Genomic DNA, 21,780 nt, shown 5'->3' with positions numbered 1-21,780 from the left:
GTCGCTGGAGCCCTCTGTGTGCAGGCCCAGTCCGGGTCACTGAGCCACCTCTTCTCCAAGGGACCTTCCCACGTTAACTTCATCTTTGAGTCTTGTAAAATCGGAGGAATACATCTATTTACAGGGACTGATGTGATGATTAATAATGTGACCTGCATACAATAAGAGCCTAGCAAGCACCTTAAACAAAACCCTTCCGGTACCTAGGGCCGATCCCAAGGGGATGCAGAGGAAAGGCGAGGACGCTCCCGATTGCAGCTGCCCTGCAGATCCCCCACGCTGCCTGGCTCAGCGCCGTGGGCTCTGCCATGACCAGGCCTCCGTCACCTCACCCGCCCGACTCACCACGAGCACGTCGCCCCTGGCGCTGTCCTTCTCCACCACGTACCAGGGCTCCCGTAAGCCACCTATCTTGGCTCTCTGGCCCAAAGTATACAGGAACCAACCTGTGGAAAGAGTTTCTCAGTGAGGTGGGAGGGGCCCCGTCTCAAACGTCCCACCCTCGGGACGGGGAGGAGGCTGGGAGGCAGCAGGCAGGGGGCTCCCTCTGCGGACCCCCCGGGCAGCCGGCTTAGGCTGTACCTCCCCCCCCGCCCCCCCGCGAGGGGCCGTTCCAGCTGTGCGGCCCCCGACCCACCAGGAGCAGGGACCGCTCCTTTAGAACGCGGACCAAGTGCCCCGCCGAAGCCACGAGCCCCTCTTGCCGAGCCCCCGGGCACTAACCGCCTCGGGGCCAGGACACCCGGCTGCCCCGGTTTCCCTGTGCACCCTCCCCCCCCCCCCCCCCCCCCGCCACCACAAACGTCACAGGGCCAGCCGGCTAGGCCACGCCTCCCCCAGCCCCCAGCCCCGAGCTCGGCACTCCACTTCCACAAGCCGGCAACGGAGCTGGGCTCCCCGCCATGCCCTGGCAGCCTCCCGCCGCGACAGGCTGCAGCGCCCTGCAAGGGGTCCCCGCGGGGCCGCACGTCCTCCCTCAGCAACGCTCGGCTCTCCGGGAGCCCGTGGCGTCTCAGGCCCGCTCCCTCCAACAGCACCAGGGAGGGGAAGCCGTCCGGCCCAAACCGAGGCGAGGGTCTCCAAGGAACAAGCCCCTTGGGAGTGTCCACGCCTGAGCCCCAGCCCTCGTCCTTCCGGCAGGTCAGACCCACGCCGGACCAAGTCTCGTCTGTCATCAGGCCCCCAAGGGCACAGCCCCACCGTTGACCAAGCCCGCCTCTGTCCTCCCACCTGGGCTGTGAACCCTTGCGCCTGACCCGTCCTCCCCACGCCGGCTCAGGGCAGGTTCGGGGTGTCCCGACCCCCAGCAGCGTCTGCGAATGAGGGAGCAGCACCTGGGGTGCAGCACTCCGGCCAGGAGGGCCACCTTCTGGTCCCAACTCTTCACGGTGTCCTAAATCATGAAACTCGTGCTCTGAAGTCAACCTAACTCCTTCCCTCCAGTGGAGTTTTTCTGTAGTCTGGTATTCTCTATATGTAATGAAAAAATAAGTCTATTCACGGGGACTTAATACATAACTCAGAGAGTGAGGCTCCTGAACCAGACGGCATCCTTTGTTATTGGCTGCGATGCTCTCGAATCGCAAACACCCAGTCAGAGCCACTCCCACCTTCCCTGGCGCCACGCACACCCGTCCCTGAGGGCCTGGAAGCATCCCGTCTAAATTCCCAGAGCTCAAACTTGCCCCACGCCTCAAGGAGCTCAGGATGAAAAGCAGCCCAGGGGTGCATCTCACCTTTATGCGTTCCCAGAACTTTATTGTCTTCTATAGAAATAAATTTACCAGGTCGAGGCTGTAAATACTGGAAAACAAACGTTTCATTACTAACAGATCCAGGTCCAGAGCAGAAACGTGGCTCCATCCTTTTGCATCAAAAACCACTCACCTGAAGAATGAAATTTTCAAAATTTCTTTTACCAACGAAACAGATGCCCATGCTCTGAAATGAAAGGAGGGCCGACCGTGAGACGAACGGCCGGGTGGGGTCCTGCACTCCACCTGGAGAGCCTGGGCAGGGGTGGGGGGCACACGGGGCCTCTCGGGGCCTCACCTGCCCCGAGCCGCCCCACCCCCGGGCCAGGGGCCTGGCTTCCTTTCTCCAGCACCACACACACCAGTCACAGCCACAAACAGACCTCAGGGGCTTATTTCAGGCCCCAGACATGGACCTTGGCAGCTAAGTAAGCAGTGCCACCTCCACACCCAGCAGGGTCTGGCCCCGCGCTGCAGACCCTCAGACCAGCTGCCCAGGAAAGAAAACTAAAGCTGCTTAAGCCCTCAGGCCACTGTTGGTGAGCCTCAGGGGACAGACATGGAGCAGAGCAGAAGCAGGAAGTACAAGCCAGGCCACGAGGTGAAGCATCGCGGGTGGGTCCGAGGAAGGAGAGTCTTTTCTCGAGGTGACGTTTCTAGCGCGCAGGAAGACCTAGCGGGAACAGGCCCGCCGTCCCGTGCTCGTCGTTTGGCTTCCGCGCTTCCGCGCTGACCTGTGTGCCTAGAACGCGGGTCCTATGAGGGTGGCTCCCTCGGCTCCTACCAGCCACAGCCAGAAACCGAGCAGGTAGAGACACGAGCAGAGATGACATGGGCGGAGGGATGGCTTCCCTGGGGACAGCGACTTGCCGACAAAAGCACAGCTGTGCCCGTCCCCAGGACAGACGTGAAGCAGCGGCTGCAGCTAAGGCCGCCTCAACCCGAAACAGCCTGCTTAGACTGACCACCCCGGGGTCTGCCGAGCCCGCTGGGACCCCTCCCACATCGCACCCCACCCTCCAGCACCAAGCGCCCACCACACTGGCTTCACCTCAACTCCACCACTGCGCCAGGCTCGGGCCTTTGCACAGGTTCTTCCCCGACCGTCTACGGGACACTAAATCCCATTCACCCTGACGCCTGAGGACAGACAGACTTTCCTTGGAGGCCTTTCCTGGCGTCTGTCTCTGCCCCCGAATCTAGATCAGAGCCCGTGGCATTTTCTCTCACCGGACCCCACCCCTTCTCTCAGGGACACCTTCTGAGTTTACAACGGTAGGTTTGTCCGTCTGCCCCCTTGGCGTAAGCTCCCCGAAGGCAGGGGTGGACCTGCGCTCCTCACCGGGTCCTCAGAGGCCAGCGGTGCAGTGCCTGGCGCAAAGAAGACGCCTGACGAGGCCGTGCTGACGTGTGGACGGAAACAGAGATCTGCGCGCCGACGGGGGTCTCGGGGCCCGGTCCTCACCGTCCCGCTCTCACCTGGCAGCTGAGCCAAGAGCACCCCAGCCAGCCACCGAGCTGCCAGGAGAGCTGCCACCCCCGGGGGGCCGAGGCACGGCCGGGAGGGAGAGGTCCCTTCTCTGCTGCTTTCTGAAGGACCCAGCCCCTCCCACTGTGTGCGTGATGGGCTCCTCGCCCGATGCCAGACCCCGGGCAGGGGAGGCGGTGCGGGACCCCAGGCTGGGAGCACGCACACCCCTCAGTCCTACCTCTTTTTTCTGAAGCACATGATGAAGTCTATTCTCAGCAGCTATTTTCTTTACAAAATCTTTCGTTAATCCCCCCAAGGGGAAGAGGGTTCTCCTCAGGGCATCCTGGGAAACCTGGCTGAGAAAGAAGGTCTGGTCTTTAAAGCTGTCAGCTGCTTGGAGAAGTTTTACCACTGCCAAGAGTAAAGAACAAAAGATGTTGCAGGAATAAAAATAATCATACTTTGCTTTTAATAATGTCCCTCTGTTTACTTTGATAGATTACCCCTGGTCTGGCAGAAACAAAGATCAATACTCAATAGCAGACCTCCAAAAAAAAGAACTGCCGTGGTTAAGGTCAGAAAAATTCTTATCCCTAATTGATCCACTACTGAAAAAAATACACAGAAGGTAGAGTTCATGTGATAAGGACATTTATTCCAGTTCACATGTTAGACTATATTTGCAAAGATTAAACATCACATGACAAAAATGTTACGAAGTATTAAGAAAAAAACAAACTCAGCCACATCTGGGAAAACTGGACGAGACCACGTACAGAAAACCCTGCTGAAACGGTGTCAGCTGTGCTGCTTCCTAAAAACCACAGGATGTGTTTGCACCGTGGCTGCTCCCAGGGGCCCTGCTCACCTCCCAGGCCCCACAGTGGACGCCAACCACGCCCCCCAGCAGCACCCGGCTTCTAAACGTAGCCCCACTTGGTCACAGTGGGCTTTTCTTATGGTTCGAGCTGACGTCCGTCAGCTGCTCCTCGGCAGTTTCTCTAATGTTCCGTTCACTGTAAACACCCGTTCCCGCCTGGGCAGCAACAGTGCAGAGCTGTGGCTGGCCCCGGCCACGGGACGCGGCTCAGAGCACAAGGCCCGGCTCCATCTCCGGGTCCCTCGGTCCTGCCTGGTGTGCTACAGACCTTCCATGACCGCCAACGCTGGGTCCCCCACTCTGCAGCTCAATGACCAACGGAGGAAACTGAACGTGACACCAGTGTTCCGGATTCTTTCCACGTGACTCCCATCCAGGGCTAAGCAAAGCCTCGGCAAGTCACACCCACAGCTCACACCCGTGCCAAGGGTACAAACAGCCCAAGTGCAGCGTGCAGATCGGCCCAGTCACATGTGTAACATGCTCTCTGTGTAGCTAATGTTTTCCACCCGTGACCTCAAATTTGATTCTCACTTTAGCCCTATGACAGAATTATCCCCATTTTCAGATGAGGAAACTGAGGCTCAGATCATTAAAGCGACTGCCCACAATGGTGCAGGGAGAGAAGCACAGAGCTGGAAACTGAGCTCAATCGCCTGGTTTCTATTCCATCACTTTTTATGTAGAAAACAACAAAACCAAGTGAAAAGTGAAAAACCAAGTTCAGTCAGCCAGTCATCAGGTAGGCAGACTCATTTGCCAAAGGCTCTGTTTTGTTTCAAAACTAAACTTAAACAGTCTAAGTGCATAGAAAAGCCTCAGAATACTAGGAGCAATTTCTCAAAGTTCTGGGTTATTTTAAAACAAACTCAAAATCTATGATTTTTAAGAAAGAAAGTAGGAACCCTAAACCACAGAGAGGGACGCCTGCTAGGCGATGGTCTGCCTGTGCCTGGAGCCTCATTCACACCTTCGCTCCTCCGGGTCGGCCGTGGTGCCACCTGCCACGGGGACGGGGGAGGACATCTACCCAGGCCCAGGGCCAGGGATCAGGAGGGCAGGCTGGACTCTGCTGCCCCTGTGCACTCTCCCCAGGGGCCCAGGCCAGGAGGCCCAAGACCAGGTCTCCAGGGCAACTGAGTCAGAGCAAAATAAAAATCTCTAGGTGCCTAAAACGCACACAGAGAACAAAGACACTGTGGTATTATTAAAACAGCTACACAGAACAAAGCACACGCCAATGCAGTCAGCGGTCTGAGTGCCTTCGGCCTGTCCAAAAGGCCCAGAAAGCTCTGTAAGGCGCCACATTTTCTAGGAGGTAAGCGGGGATGGCTACGTGACATGGAAACAAATCCTTCATCTACTCAGGCCCCTTAGACCTACGTTCACTGGGCAAATTCCACCACGGAGTCCCCAGGCGGCAGGGCTGGGCAGCGTGCAGGCTTTCCTGGTGAGGGTTGCCCAGGAGTGCGAAGGCAGCAACCGGGGAGGGAAGCGGTCAAAACACACACACACACACACACACACACACACACACACACACACGTCCCCACAGGGAACACAGACGGCGCACACACACACACACACACGTCCCCACAGGGAACACAGACGGCGCACACACACACACACACACACGTCCCCACAGGGAACACAGACGGCGCACACACACACACACACACACGTCCCCACAGGGAACACAGACGGCGCACACACACACACACACACGTCCCCACAGGGAACACAGACGGCGCACACACACACACACACACACACACACACACACGTCCCCACAGGGAACACAGACGGCGCACACACACACACACACACGTCCCCACAGGGAACACAGACGGCGCACACACACACACACACGTCCCCACAGGGAACACAGACGGCGCACACACACACACACACACACACACACACACACACACCCACACACCCACAGGGAACACGGAAGGCCCAGCGCCCTGCAGGCAGCAGCGAGAGGCCTTTCCAACATCAAGCGGTGTCCTTGTCTGGGCCCTGCCAGTAAGGTTATCTCTGGCCTCGGCTGCTGTGAGAGGGGGAAGGAGGGAGGGAGAAGGAAAACAGGGTGGCCAAGCTGCAGCCTCCAAATCAGGCTGGATGACATGGAGGAGGGCGCAACGACCAGGGACGGCGGAGCTGAACAGACCCAGCTGGGATCCAGCCCCCCAACCCGAGGCACCCCGGTTGGTGAGTGCAGCCAAGCTTCAGTTTCCTCATCTGAGAAACAGAACCAGAGAACCTGCATGCTGGCACTGCCAGGAGGGGCGCGGGGAGGGAGGCGGTGGGCGTGATGCGGCCAGGGCAGGCCAGATGCGGAGAAATGCCAACTCCCCCACGGGCCTGCAGCAGTGGAAACTGCCTGCAGAAACATGGCTCCGAGCCCCATCTTGTCCTTCACTTAATAACGATGCAAATTCCTCTGTTCTACATGCAGATGTACACCAGGACAAGCCAGCAGCTTTCCAGGTGACTGCCTGGCATATTCTAGGCAGGTGGAACTTTGCTCCCTTTGACACTGATAAGCTAATTTATATATGTAATCTTCGTAAGCATAGTTACAAGCCTGGCTGCCAGGCTTGTGCCATGTCAGGTCCCAGCTCTCATGTCACACTAAAGTACACCTCAATCTCAAGTCCTCAGAAACTCGAGGGTAAGAATCAGGCCCTGTTACACTCCAATTATTATTGTCGTGTGTCTCCTCCCAGAACTGGGTTATGAATTACGGCTTCAGTTTCCCAGCAGCCCTGGCCCGGGCGCCCGCCTGAGCCTCCTCCTGGTACCAATCACAGGCCCTTGGGGAAAACGACCCTCTCGGTAACTGTCCTTTTTCGAAGAGGAAACCAAAATCAACGAGCTAGTTTGGAACACACGGAGAGAAGTCGTGCAGGTGTGCTCAAACAACTCACTGTCATTCTTCAAAATACTTTACTTTATTCACAAACAATTAAGCTCTGGCCCAGGCACTTTTACTCACCATTTCTAATTTCAAATCGATTTCTGAAAAGCCCTTCTGGCCTCTTAATGTGCTTCTGCTGAAAGACCTCTTCATCTTCCAGGGACGTTCTTGCATAGTGACCCGTAGCAACTGCATCTGCTCCTGGGAGGTTTTTAAAAACACGAGGATCAGATTTTCAATTTTTTTTTTAATTTTAATTTTGTAGTACAGATGTCTATCCTGGCTGTCAAATACTTTAATATAACTGACATTCTGTTTTTTTAATTTTTTGGCTGCGTTGGGTCTTCGTTGCTGTGCGTGGCCTTTCTCTAGTAGTGGCGATCGGGGGCTACTCTTCGCTGAGGTGCATGGGCTTCTCATTGCGGTGGCTTCTCTTGTTGCGGAGCATGGGCTCTAGGCACGTGGGCTTCAGTAGTTGTGGCACGTGGGCTCAGCAGTTGTGGCTCACAGGCTCTAGAGCACAGGCTCAGTAGTTGTGGCACACGGGCTTAGATGCTCCACGGCATGTGGGATCTTCCCAGACCAGGGATCGAACCTGTGTCCCCTGCATTGGCAGGCAGACTCTTAACCACTGCGCCACCAGGGAAATCTCCAGAGATTTTTTTAAAAATTTAATTAATTTATTTTTTATACAGCAGGTTCTTATTAGTTACCTATTTTATACATATTAGCGTATATATGTCAATCCCAATCTCCCAATTCATCCTACCACCACTATCCCCCGCCGCTTTCCCCCCTTGGTGTCCATACGTTTGTTCTCTACATCTGTGTCTCTATTTCTGTCTTGCAAGCCGGTTCATCTGTACCATTTTTCTAGATTCCACATGTACACATTAACATACGATATTTGCTTTTCTCTGACTTACTTCACTCTGTATGACAGCCTCTACGTCCATCCATGTCTCTACAAATGACCCAATTTCATTCCTTTTTATAGCTGAGTAATATTCCATTGTATATATGTACCATATCTTCTTTATCCATTCGTCTGTCGATGGGTATTTAGGTTGCTTCCATGAACTGGCTATTGTAAATAGTGCTGCAATGAACACTGGGGTGCATGTGTCTTTTTGAATTATAGTTTTCTCTGGGTATATGCCCAGTAGTGGGATTGCTGGGTCATATGGTAATTATATTTTTAGTTTTTTAAGGAACCTCCATATTGTTCTCCATAGTGGCTGTTTACATTCCCGCAAACAATGCAAGAGGGTTCCCTTTTCTCCACACCCTCTCCAGTATTTGTTGTTTCTAGATTTTCTGATGATGCCCATTCTAACCAGTGTGAGGTGATACCTCATTGTAGTTTTGATTTGCATTTCTCTAATAGTTAGTGATGTTGAGCAGCTTTTCATGTGCTTCTTGGCCATCAGTATGTCTTCTTCGGAGAAATGTCTATTTAGGTCTTCTGCCCATTTTTTGACTGGGCTGTCTGTATTTTTAATATTGAGCTGCACGAGCTGTTTATGTATTTTGGAGATTAATCCTTTGTCCGTCGATTCGTTTGCAAATATTTTCTCCCATTCTGAGGGTTCTCTTTTCATCTTGTTTATAGTTTCCTTTGCGGTGCAAAAGCTTTTAAGTTTCATTAGGTCCCATTTGTTTACTTTTGTTTTTATTTCCATTACTCTAGGAGGTGGGTCAAAAAAGATCTTGCTGTGATTTACGTCATATTGTGTTCTTCCTGTGTTTTCCTCTAAGAGTTTTATAGTGTCCGGTCTTACATTTAGATCTTTAATCCATTTTATTTTTGTGTATGGTGTTAGGGAGTGTTCTAATTTCATTCTTTTACATGTAGCTGTCCGTTTTCCCAGCACACTTATTGAAGAAACTGTCTTTTCTCCATTGTATATCCTTGCCTCCTTTGTCATAGATTAGTTGACCATAGGTGCGTGGGTTTATGTCTGGGCTTTCTATCCTGTTCCATTGATCAATATTTCTGTTTTTGTGCCAGTACCATATTGCCTTGATTACTGTAGCCTTGTAGTATAGTCTGAAGTCAGGGAGCCTGATTCCTCCAGCTCCTTTTTTTCCCCTCAAGATTGCTTTGGCTATTTGAGGTCTTTTGTGTCTCCATACAAATTTTAAGATTTTTTTGTTCTAGTTCTGTAAAAAAATGCCATTGGTAATTTGATAGGGATTGCACTGAATCTGTAGATTGCTTTGGGTAATATAGTCATTTTCACAATATTGATTCTTCCAATCCAAGAGCATGGTATATCTCTCCATGTGTTTTTGTCATCTTTGATTTCTTTCATCAGTGTCTTATAGTTTTCTGAGTACAGGTCTTTCACCTCCTTAGGTAGGTTTATTCCTAGGTATTTTATTCTTTTTGTTGCAATGGTGAATGGGACTGTTTCCTTAATTTCTCTTTCAGATTTTTCCTCATTAGTGTATAGGAATGCAAGAGATTTCTGTGCATTAATTTTGTATCCTACAACCTTACCGAATTCGATTAGCTCTAGTTTTCTGGTGGCATCTTTAGGATTATCTATGTATAGTATGTCATCTGCAAACAGTGACTGTTTTGCTTCTTCTTTTCCAATTTGTATTCCTTTTATTTCTTTTTCTTCTCTGATTGCCATCATTAGGACTTCCAAAACTATGTTGAATAATAGTGGCGAGAGTGGACATCCTTGTCTTGTTCCTGATCTTAGAAGAAATGCTTTCAGTTTTTCACCATTGAGAATGATGTTTGCTGTGGGTTTGTCATATATGGCCTTTACTATGTTGAGGTAGGTTTTCTCTATGCCCACTTTCCGGAGAGTGTTTATCATAAATGGGTGTTGAATTTTGTCAAAAGCTTTTTCTGCATCTATTGAGATGCTCATATGGTCTTTATTCTTCAATTTGTTAATATGGTGTATCACATTGGTTGATTTGTGTATAATGAAGAATCCTTGCATCCCTGGGATAAACCCCACTTGATCGTGGTGGATGATCCTTTTAGTGTGTTGTTGGATTCTGTCTGCTAGTATTTTGTTGAGGATTTTGGCATCTGTATTCATCAGTGATATTGGTCTGTAATTTTCTTTTTTTGTAGTATCTCTGTCTGGTTTTGGTATCAGGGTGATGGTGGCCTCATAGAATGAGTTTGGGAGTGCTCCTTCCTCTGCAATTTTTTGGAAGAGTTTGAGAAGGATGGGTGTTAGCTCTTCTCTAAATATTTGATAGAATTCACCTGTGAAGCCATCTGGTTCTGGACTTTGTTGGAAGATTTTTAATCACAGTTTCAATTTCATTACTTGTGATTGGTCTGTTCATATTTTCTATTTCCTCCTGGTTCAGTCTTGGAAGGTTATACCTTTCTAAGAATTTGTCCATTTCTTCCAGATTGTCCATTTTATTGGCATAGAGTTGCTGGTAGTAGTCTCTTAGGATGCTTTGTATTTCCGTGGTGTCCGTTGTAACTTCTCCTTTTTCATTTCTAATTTGATTGATTTGCGTCCTCTCCCTCTTTTTCTTGATGAGTCTGGCTAAAGGTTTATCAATTTTGTTTATCTTCTCAAAGAACAAGCTTTTAGTTTTATTGATCTTTGCTATTGTTTTCTTTGCTTCTATTTCATTTATTCCAGCTCTGATCTTTATGATTTCCTTCCTTCTACTGACTTGGGGTTTTGTTTGTTCTTCTTTCTCTAGATGCTTTAGGTGTAAGGTTAGATTGTTTATTTGAGCTTTTTCTTGTTTCTTGAGGTAGGACTGTATTGCTATAAACTTCTCTCTTAGAACTGCTTTTGCTGCATCTCATAGGTTTTGGATCGTTGTGTTTTCCTTGTCATTTGTCTCTAGGTATTTTTCGATTTCCTCTTTGATTTCTTCAGTGATCTCTTGGTTATTTAGTAACATATTGCTTAGCCTCCGTGTGTTTGTGTTTTTTACGTTTTTTCCTGTAATTTATTTCTAATCTCATAGCATTATGGTCAGAAAAGATGCTTGATATGATTTCAATTTTTAAAAATTTACTGAGGCTTGATTTGTGACCCAAGATGTGATCTATCCTGCAGAATGTTCCGTGTGCACTTGAGAAGAAAGTGTAATCTGCTGTTTTTGGATGGAATGTCCTATAAATATCCATTAAATCTATCTGGTCTATTGTGTCATTTAAAGCTTGTGTTTCCTTATTAATTTCCTGTCTGGATGATCTGTCCATTGCTGTAAGTGAGGTGTTAAAGTCCCCCACTATTATTGTGTTCCTGTTGATTTCCTCTTTTATAGCTGTTAGCATTTGCCTTATGTATTGAGGTGCTCCTATGTTGGGTGCATATATATTTGTAATTGCTATATCTTCTTCTTGGATTGATCCCTTGATCATTATGTAGTGTCCTTCCTTGTCTCTTGTAACATTCTTTATTTTTAAGTCTACTTTATCTGATATGAGTATTGCTACTCCAGCTTTCTTTTGATTTCCATTTGCATGGAATATCTTTTTCCATCCCCTCACTTTCAGTCTGTATGTGTCCCTAGGTCTGAAGTGGGTCTCTTGTAGACAGCATATATATGGGTCTTGTTTTTGTATCCATTCAGTGAGCCTGTGTCTTTTGGCTGGAGCATTTAATCCATTCACATTTAAGGTAATTATCAATATATATTTTCCTATTACCATTTTTTTTAGTTGTTATGGGTTTGTTTTTGTAGGTCCTTCTCTTCTCTTGTGTTTCCCACTTAGAGACGTTCCTTTAGCATTTGTTGTAGAGCTGGTTTGGTGGTGCTGAATTCTCTTAGCTTTTGCTTGTCTGTAAAGCTTTTGATTTCTCTGTCAAATCTGAATGAGATCCTTGCTGGGTAGAGTAATCTTGGTCGTAGGTTCTTCTCTTTCATCACTTTAAATATATCATGCCACTCCCTTCTGGCTGGTAGAGTTTCTGCCAAGAAATCAGCTGTTAACCTTATGGGAGTTCCCTTGTATGTTATTTGTCATTTTTCCCTTGTTGCTTTTAATAATTTTTCTTTGCCTTTAATTTTTGTCAGTTTGATTACTATGTATCTCGGCGTGTTTCTCCTGGGGTTTATCCTGCCTAGGACTCTCTGTGCTTCCTGGACTTGGATGGCTATTTCCTTTCCCATGTTAGGGAAGTTTTCGACTATAATCTCTTCAAATATTTTCTCAGGTCCTTTCTCTCTCTCTTCTCCTTCTGGGACCCCTATAAGGCAAATGTTGGTGCGTTTAATGTTGTCCCAGAGGTCTCTTAGGCCGTCTTCATTTCTTTTCATTCTTTTTTCTTTATTCTGTTCCACGGCAGTGAATTCCACCATTCTGTCTTCCAGGTCACTTTTCCGTTCTTCTGCCTCAGTTATTCTGCTAATGATTCCTTCTAGTGTATTTTTTATTTCAGTTATTATATTATTCATCTCTGTTTGTTTGTTCTTTAATTCTTCTAGGTCTTTGTTAAACATTTCTTGCATCGTCTCGATCTTTGCCTCCATTTTTTTCCCGAGGTCCTGGGTCACCTACACTATCATTGTTCTGAATTCTTTTTCTGGAAGGTTGCCTATCTCTACTTCATTTATTTGTTTTTCTCGGGTTTTATCTTGTTCCTTCATCTGGTACATAGTCCTCTGCCTTTTCATTTTGTCTATCTTTCTGTGAATGTGGTTTTTGTTCCACAGGCTGCAGGATTGTAGTCCTTCTTGCTTCTGCTGTCTGCCCTCTGGTGGATGAGGCTATCCCAGAGGCTTGTGCAAGCTTCCTGATGGGAGGGACTGGTGGTGGATAGAGCTGGGTGTTGCTCTGGTGGGCAGAGCTCAGTCTGCTAGTGTTGGAGGGTCTCCTTCAGAGGCGGGGGGCAGCTGTGGCTCACCACGAGGACAAGGACACTGGCAGCAGAAGTTCTGGGAAGTACTCCTTGGTGTGAGCCCTCCTGGAGTCCGCCATTAGCCCCACCCTTATTTTTTTAATTTTTATCTAAAAAATATTTTTGGTCGTGCCACACAGCATGTGGGCTCTTAGTTCCCTGACCCAGGATTGAACCCGCACTCCCTGCAGTGGAAGCACAAGTCTTAACCACTGGACCGCCAGGGAAGTCCCGAGGATCAAATTTTAGACTTGCACTTGCTGGCCTTGGCCAGTCTGAGCCCAGGGTGCACCAAGCAGCAGTCAGACGCCAGGTCTCACACCAGGCAGTCTGTGCAGATTACCTGCCCCACTCCCAAACACCCAGATCCCAGGGAACAGAGGCACACTTGAAATTCCATTAAATAAGCAGCCTTTAAGTCTCTAAATTGATATAATCTTGCTACAAGATTTCACTGTATCTCTAAGAGTGTTTCTAAAGTTAATATCTATCCATTCATTCTAGCTTAAGGAAAAATTCAGATATGCACACAAAGGTTTAAGTACAAAAAGCTAATTTCAGTGTTTCTTATACTAAGGAAAAACTGAAAACAACCAAAACGTTCAACACCAGGAGAATATGAAGTAAATTAAAGTGCCATTGCCATAATAACAGTGCCACTTACACAGAATTTTTAATGGGAAAATGCTTATGGTATTGTTCAGTAGGAAAAAAAGTTTATGACTCTACTTTTTTTAATGTACAGAAAAAAATGAAGACAAATATCAGAAAGTCTTTTCCTTTGATTCTGGGAGATGAAATTATAGGTGACACTTTCCCTTATCTTTTTTACTCTTCTGAGTTTAAAATTTTCTTTAATAAATACATATTATTTTTATAACAGTGAAGGACCATCCAGCATAGTCAATTTCTTCTTTCCACATAATGCAAAAAAGTGAAAGAACCTACCAAGGCACATATTAATCCATAACCTTTGCACTGTGTGAAAATTTCAGACATTTCGTATTGCAAGAGACTTTTTCCAGGAAGGTGCAGCAAAACTGATTCAGTACTTAACCAACCAAAGTAGCTCAGTGTAAAACAAAAGACACAGTAAGAATTAACTGCTGCATATTAACTACTTGAAAAAGCACATTTAGGAACACATTATTAAATCTTGATTGATTTTCTAACAGAGGAAAAAAAAAACTTTATTTCCTTAAAGAACCACCAGTTACACTGCAAAAATGTAGGATTCTTTGTGAGAAGCCCTAAGATTTCAGAAGTCTAGGTTTCGAGTATTTTTATTCTGTGCTGTACTGTTCACACAGGAAATTCAGACTCAGAAACATTTACTGCAGAAATTCTTCCAAAGCATCCCTAACAGATGGCCACGTAGGGGCTCCCTGAAAAGCTAAGGTGACAAGGAGCTTCAAGCTCTACAAAGGCAAGCATCATTCCCCGTGAAGGGCTGTTTGTGCCTCCCTGGAGTGAAATCTTTCTCCTGCGCACCCCAGCTCTGCCCTCTGGGGTCCCACGCTAGAATGTGATCCTGAGTCACACGCTTGCGTGCTGCTATGATGGCCCCAAAGTATCATCAGATGGAGTATTTCCCACACTCTCAAAATCAAAACCAACTCACGCGGGCTTCCCTGGTGGCACAGTGGTTGAGAATCTGCCTGCTAATGCAGGGGACACGGGTTCGAGCCCTGGTCTGGGAAGATCCCACATGCCACGGAGCAGCTGGGCCCGTGAGCCACAACTACTGAGCCTGCGCGTCTGGAGCCTGTGCCCCGCGACGGGAGGGGCCGCGATAGTGAAAGGCCCGCGCACCGCGATGAAGAGCGGTCCCTGCACCGCGATGAAGAGTGGCCCCCACTTGCCTCAACTAGAGAAAGCCCTCGCATGAACCGAAGACCCAACACAGCCAAAAATAAAATAAAATAAATAAATAAAGTAGCTATTAAAAAAAAAAAAAGAAAAGTGCTTTAAAAAAAAAAAAAAAAAAAAAAAACCAACTCACGCTCCATGAGCCTGTCACTCTTTTTCCCGAGTAAACTGGAACTAAATGCAGCCACTAGACGCAGGCTGCCCAGTGTGGACCCCAGCGGACCCCTCCCCCTTCCTCGGATGTCCTGACCACAAGGCAAACTTGGGCTGCACTGGCTTTGATGCCAGACTGCAGGCTCACAGTCAGCTCGAGGCCCCTCGAGGTCCTAGATCGACTCCCAATCCTGTACCAGGAGATTTAATTACTGAGCCTAGGTAGCAAACTTTGCATTTATCTCTACTCAATTTCATGTTATTGGTGTTAGCCCAGCATCCAAATTTGTTAGGACTTCAATTTGTAGTTCTCATGGGCATTTTTAGTAAAAAATAACCTAACTCCATGAACCGACTTTTCATCATTGTCATCTCAGTGGCAGGTCACTTGCACATCGGGTTGGCAAGCTAACTCTGTCCCCTTTTAAGTCATTACAAAGTGCTGACAGGACAGAGTGGCCAGTGGTCCTGTGACCCCACTGGGCCACTGGCACACAGCATGTCTTGGCACATGGCCAGATGTGGCAGGGTGAGCTGCAATGGGCCAGAACAACGTGAAAGACCAGCATCCAGAACTCCAGAAGCTCATTATGGTGGCCCTGACAGCAGGGGACAAGAAAAAGAACCTGAATTCACAAGAGCACAGCAACAGATACCACGAGGAGCCTAAGTAAGCAGGACAGCAGTAGGGGGTTCAACAAACAGGAATGGGGATGTCCCACCAGGCAGACGGGAATGAGAAGGCAGAACGCTGGGAACAGACAAAATCTGCAGGAAAGCTGTCAGTGGCAGCAGGACCTTGAGCAGAAACGGGCTTTCAGAACACGAGACAAAGCAGAATCCTGCTTTTAAAGCAAGAGAAAAAGTCTCAGTAGGACCAGCAAAAAGGATGACTAATAAGAAACTAAATGCCGAGTTTCTTAAGCTCTGAATTAGGGCTCCTGAAACTTCCACTAAATATAACCACATCTGGAACTAGAGCTGCTTTGAGCAAAGCCGAAGCTGCAGGCAGGGTCTGGGGGCCTCACCTTTCAACTCTCGCCAGTGATCCAACACTTCTTTCCTCAGGGTTTTCTGAGGTTGGTTCTCCTGAAATCCACTGTGCTGGTCCTTACAGCTGTGCGGTCCGTGACAAAGACACACTCTCTTCTCCCGGGGATCCTATCATTTGTGCATCGCCAGAGAGTTCTTTCTTATCCAGTGAAATACCAAATACTATTGTTTTCACTGCTTCCTTTCCTTCTGCAAGATGAAACTGCTTACAAGGTTTTGACTTCTGGCTTTCTCTGAAAATCTTATGATATTCTCCTTTTTTAATTTCAAGATATTTTATTATTATTTTAAACAGCTCACGACACTAAGCTTCTGGTCCATTCTGCCTGCCACTGCACAAGCTACAAACATTTGCTCAGCAGTCAAGAGGCACTCTTTAGTAGCATGTTTGAGAAGTGAATAAAAATCCATCTAGAACAAATATTCCAATAGTTTCCATAGGAACACAGATAAGTGTGACCCCATCTCCCGGGCTTCCACATTGCCGCATCTGTGCCAAGCCTACTCACACAGAAATCTCAAACCTCGCAGAAACTAAGTTAAATGGTCCCCCCAAACCCTGAATTCAAGCTAAACTCACAGTTAACAGCTACGAGAATGGTGTCTACACATCAATACAAGTTGCAGCACAGGCTGCTGGGTGACCTTCATTCTACTCTCCCAAGCACACGACACAGGCACAGTGCCAACATCCTGCTCCTCTAATTTGTGTAGGAAGTTGTGGTTCTGGATTTGCTGCATCAGTTGCCACGTGGGCCCTGACATCACACGGTAGATGGTCAGCCTCTGGAATCCACTGGAAGTGGAAGCAGCAGCGACAGTGTGAGCACCCATGTTTTTCAAAGAGCATCCAATCGCCCACACGCACCTCGGGCAAGTTACGGCGCTCAACAATGCGATCGAGGTCATCATAGGTTGGTCTCCAGATGCTGGACGGATAATACTTCCCATCTGGTTTGGGGCTCTTCTGCAGAAGGGGCTTCATGTGTGCACGGTGAAAGATCCATATACTCCATCATTCACGTAATACATAAAAGTCTGTTCACTCAACTCATCTTCATCATCAGAGCCTGTCTGTTCCTCTATTGTGAGTTTTTTTTGCAATGATGTTAACTGTGAGCTTGAAAGCTGATGCAATGTAGTATCCGCCTGGCTCAGCTATGATTCTCACTCTGGAGTCTAATGGAAAATACTTGTCCAAGGCTGGGTTGATCTCTTCAAATTTAAGCTTTACATCCTCAGATCCAGAAAAGTCACCACCAATATCAAACAGATACATGTTGAAACCAACCTCAGCTCCCGGAAATCTTATGATTTTTAAAAAGACAAATGAAGATAATCCAAATTACTTACCAAGATTATCCACAGCGTAATTAAAAAAACAACTGAATTTGATATGCTTGTTGCAGACTATGTCAGGATTGGGAGTTCTTCCTTTTTCATATTCATTTAAAAAATCACTGGAATAAAAGGAAAAGACTTTTCATTTCTAAGTGTGAGACACTCCATGGAAAAATAAATCAGCTAAATTACTTGCTTAATTTAGAGTTTCTCCCTGTCTTAACAAAACTATAATTTTCTGCAAAACAGAAGAGCTTCAGTATAGAGCCATTTTCAATATTTTCATCAAATATGTTTAAAGACAGGTGTACTTTCCATCTGAACCTACACTCACCAGGCACCAGGTCCCATCGCACCGTTTCCCAAAATAAGACCCAAAGGACACCGTCCATCAGAATCACCTGAAGCGCCTGCTCAAGTGCAGGTTCCAGGGCCCCATCCCAGACCCAGGTCCAGGTATCTGTTTAAGCAGCACCCCAGCTGATTCTTCAGCCTGACATCTACTGCCCAGTAGATTTGTCCTCAGGGACCAGTCACAGCCAGCCTTCCATGGGAGACCTCAGCCTTAGCTCCCTTATACTAATTTAGCAGAGACATTAAAGAGACTTCTGGCAGGTAGCACAGTAACAGGAATAAGAGCTAGGAGGTGCTCTGGGATGCAAGCCTGGCCTCTAACACAGACTCCCTGAGGGCGGCTGAGGCCTCCCACACACAATCTTCAGCACCACTGGCAAAACAAGAAGCGCTGGCTGCACGCCATTGGCCCGGCTGACTACGGCAGTCCTGCCCTTCGGAAGCCTTCTGCGTCGGGAACTGCACCCACCTGAACACATCATTCCAATACTCCTTCACGTAGGACACTTGATGGAAGGGGATGTCTAGGATTTGGCAAACTCTGTAAGCATCTTCGCAGTCTTTGTCCGCCGTGCAAACTCCATGCTCATCCAGCGAGTCCCAGTTCTTCATAAACACCCCTGTCACCTGGTAACCTGGGGGAGGGGCGAAGGACACATTAAAGAGAGTGTATGAAATCAACCTTGGGTGGAAAAAGCAGTGACTCCTGAGCTCTCCTGGGCCTCTGCGCACTGGTGCCTGGCAGTGCCCCCCTTTGCCACGTGGCCTTCTGTGCTCTGACTACGTCTTAGCGCAAACTGTTCCTGACTCTCCGGCTGATGCTCCCACCCTGACCCTCCCCCTGCACTTTGTAAAGGCCTCCATCATCACAACACGCTGTGGGGCTGTACTGACTGCCTGCGTCCCCAAGGTGTGAACAAGACGCCATTTTTTCGTCTTCGTGCTCCCACGCACAATGGCAAGCACGCAGAGAGGCGCAGCCAACGTGTGACTGAGTGAAAGAAGGGCAGAGATTCAGCACGGTTCTTCGAAACAAATAAAATCCACCATTCAGTTATCAGAAAAGTAAACTCATTTCAAAAGCTATTTCCAATTACCAACTAAGAATTAGATTCTAAGTCATCAGACGTAAAGACATTTAAAATTTTGGCTACTTTATTGTAAGGGCTGTACTAGCTGTATATTTTGAGACCGTTTTCTCCCTTTTCGGTCGCTTACAAAGTACCCAACCAAATATTGGAAAGACCAACTTTAGGACTACATAGGTGTCTACCACATATGAGAAACCTGTTTCTTTTGGGTAGGCTCAATGTAATGAAAGACAGGGCATTTGACCGTAAAAGGTTTAATACAGTACTCCAAAGAACAGAGATCCAGTGACACAGCTTCGCCAAACACTAAAAGGTCACATTAGCAAGACCCCCCCCCCATCCCAGCAGGTCATAGGCCCTCCCTCCTCTGCTTCTCTTATAGTGCACACCACACTAGGTGCCAGTAGCTCCCGTCCACGCTCCCTGTAGCTCACTAAAACATGGAGCTGTGTCTCATACACCCACGTGTCCCCAGCGCCCAGCAGTGCCCAGCAGAGAACAAGAGCTTAACCAGAACAAATACACAACTCCACATCCAGAGCTTTAAAAATCCCCTCTTCTACAGCCTGATCTGCCTGCTCATCTTTCTCCTGGAGATGTGACCCACTTACACGGGCACAGGCTCTGGCACTCCAGGAGGGGACCATAGCACCTTGCCAGTCCTTAACTTTCCAGGAGGCACGTGACAGAACATGCACGTCCAACAAGACTGGGAAAAACCCCGATGCCGAGTGGAGAGGGCCAGGCTTTTTCTTTGCTATGTCCATCAGCTTCTCCCACGGAGCAGCAAAACCCAAGGAAGCTGGAATACGAAGCTGTACAGTCTGGATTCTGGGAAGGAGAGCTTACCTTCCTGAAGTAGTAAAATAACATATCTAGTCTCTCCAGGGCCACCTGCCACATCTCCCCAAACATGTCACAGCCCTGTCAGAACCCTTCAAGGGCTCTGCACTGCTACCCAACACAGTCGAAAGCCCCTAATAGAACATATTACATAACCAGGGCTCAACCTACCTCTCCACCCCCCTCTCCTTCTGATAGGGACAGAGTAAAGGGACAAAGTAGGTAATTAAATAGTTAGTCCCACTAGGGGATTGTAAGTAAAGAAGAAAGTATGGGAGACCCCTGTACGTTAATGATCACTCAAGAAAGCAGGTTTGCTTAACCATAAAACCAAGCAGGCTTGCTTAGCAACAAAACCATGCAACAGAAGCATGAGACATGCCCCCAAACAATAAAACAATGCTGGCATGAGACCCACGTCCTGCCCAGTGAGCTCAGTAAGTTAATGATTCCTAGGACACGCTACTCTGTGTACTCAAAACAAAAATATAAGGAAAGGGTGACATTATACTGAAAACTGAGAAGATTTACCATTTTTAGGATACGTTATTGCCTTTTTGTTCATTCTCATTGTGCCATGACAGTCCTGGCTTGACCATGGAGGGACAAGAAAACTCCTCCACCCAATGTGGAGGAGCTGAAGATGGAAGACTGACGTCTACTCAAGAATGAGGAAGAAGGTGGTCTTTTCCCCCTCCCCACTTCTCCTCTGATTTTAAAACTGTAACCCACTAAGTTCTCAGGGCACAGCACCCTCTCGCCCACCTGCCTGTAAGCCTCACAAGCGTCCTATTCTAATACATCCCTTATCTATCACTTTGCCTCTCGCTGAATTCTCTCCACGCTGAGACATAAAGAACCGGAGCTCCTCGGAACCGCCCCCGCCCCCAAACGCCACCTCACGCTCTCACTTCCACCTCCCTCTGGCCAGAGCCGGCTCCTAATGCTGACTCTGCCAGAAGTGCTTTCCTCCTCCCGGATCTTTGCTTAGTGAAATCCTACTCCTCCTTCAAGTCTTGCAACCATGGATTTGAGGAGTCTAGGTCTCCCATCTTCCAGGTTGGCACCTCCTCAACTAAAAAGCCTTCCTCTGCTCCAAACTCGAACTTTCGGTTTGTTTAGCCTCACTTTGCGTTGGACACATAAACCTGGGTTCGACAAGTCTCAGCTCAAACACTACCACCTCTGTGATTCTTTGATTCCCCCTTTCTCGCAATTATATATGCCTACAGTTTGCCTAGACTGCTATTTAACTCTTTTTATTGCACCTTTCATAACAGCTACAGTTACTCATAATATGAACTAATAACCACTACTGTTTTCTGAGTGCCTAATATGTGCTGGGCACTGGGGTTAAGTCTCCGTATGAATTATGTTATCTAATACTTCTAGTAACCCTGGGAGGTAGGTGTTCTCTCCACTTCACAGACAGGGAGCGCTTAAATCACTCGTCCCAGGTCAGGAACCTTGCACTCACTCTGCATTGAAAGTGCCTAAGCACGAAAGGCGGCTCACAGCAGAGGGTCCACAAGTGTCACTAGGGGTACGAGGCCTGACAGTGAGAGAGGGCCACACAGACGGAGAAGTCAGACGGGCAGTTCATCTCAGCTCCCGACCCGGGGCACCCGTTAGTCGCCTGAAGAAACACAAGCGCTTTTGCGCAAAAGTTTGTCATCCACGGAACCAAGACCACAGACGCGATTTAACAAGCTGACCGCCCGTCGGTACTTGTCGCACACGTTGCCTGACGGCCATGTCGTGTGTCGTAAGGACAAGCACCACCACGGAGGCTGCTGTGCCCGCAGAGGTCAGGGCTCCCCAAGCTAAGTGCGGACGCCGCCGCCATCGCCCCGGGCGCAGGGCCTCGGAGCCAGGGAGAAACGCGGCCCCAGGAAGTCGGAGACACCCCCCACTTCACTGCGTCGATAACGGGGGGCCCGACTGCTCCCCAGCAGTCGGGGCTGCGGTCGCGCGCTCTCCGACCCCCAGGCACAGGGTGAGGGGCCGGGGCGCCGCACGACCGGGGGGGACTCTCCGAGAAGGGGCCGCTCAAGGGCGGTCTGGGCCCTCGGCCGCCTCACCTCTCCGCCTCAGCAGCAGCGCGGCCACAGCGCTGTCCACCCCGCCCGACACGGCGCACACAACGTGCCGCGCCCCCTGCATCGCGCGCGGCCACCTTTCCTCGCCGCCGCCGCCGCC

The 21,780-nt window shown here is 48.5% G+C and overlaps 1 protein-coding gene and 1 pseudogene across 6 annotated transcripts in view; both read right to left on the bottom strand.

The window, feature by feature from the left end:
- Nucleotides 1-21,780, bottom strand: part of TRMU (tRNA mitochondrial 2-thiouridylase) — a 27,991-nt gene extending 6,211 nt beyond the window's left edge. For 2 of the 5 annotated variants that reach the window (XM_082350614.1, XM_082350618.1), the window contains exons 1-8: nucleotides 21,663-21,780; nucleotides 18,117-18,282; nucleotides 17,306-17,412; nucleotides 7,107-7,229; nucleotides 3,464-3,636; nucleotides 1,888-1,941; nucleotides 1,737-1,803; nucleotides 346-446 (exon numbers count right to left, since the gene is read on the bottom strand). In XM_082350614.1, the coding sequence (XP_082206740.1) occupies nucleotides 346-446; nucleotides 1,737-1,803; nucleotides 1,888-1,941; nucleotides 3,464-3,636; nucleotides 7,107-7,229; nucleotides 17,306-17,412; nucleotides 18,117-18,282; nucleotides 21,663-21,744 (873 nt within the window). In that variant the 5' untranslated portion in view covers nucleotides 21,745-21,780. Of the gene's footprint in view, nucleotides 1-345; nucleotides 447-1,736; nucleotides 1,804-1,887; nucleotides 1,942-3,463; nucleotides 3,637-7,106; nucleotides 7,230-15,927; nucleotides 16,068-17,305; nucleotides 17,413-18,116; nucleotides 18,283-21,662 lie in introns of those variants that run through there. The other 3 variants (XM_082350616.1, XM_082350617.1, XM_082350615.1) reach the window with 3 other exon arrangements.
- On the bottom strand, nucleotides 16,261-17,297 carry LOC309609656 (ornithine decarboxylase pseudogene; annotated as a pseudogene). Its single transcript has one exon. The product of its transcript is annotated as an ornithine decarboxylase pseudogene (transcript).

The sequence above is a fragment of the Balaenoptera borealis genome (genome assembly GCF_965194805.1).
Source record: "Balaenoptera borealis genome assembly, chromosome: 13".
In the NCBI taxonomy this organism is placed as follows: Eukaryota; Metazoa; Chordata; class Mammalia; order Artiodactyla; family Balaenopteridae; genus Balaenoptera; species Balaenoptera borealis.
Note: the sequence above shows the minus strand (reverse complement) of the source record. Positions and strands in the feature narration are given on the sequence as shown.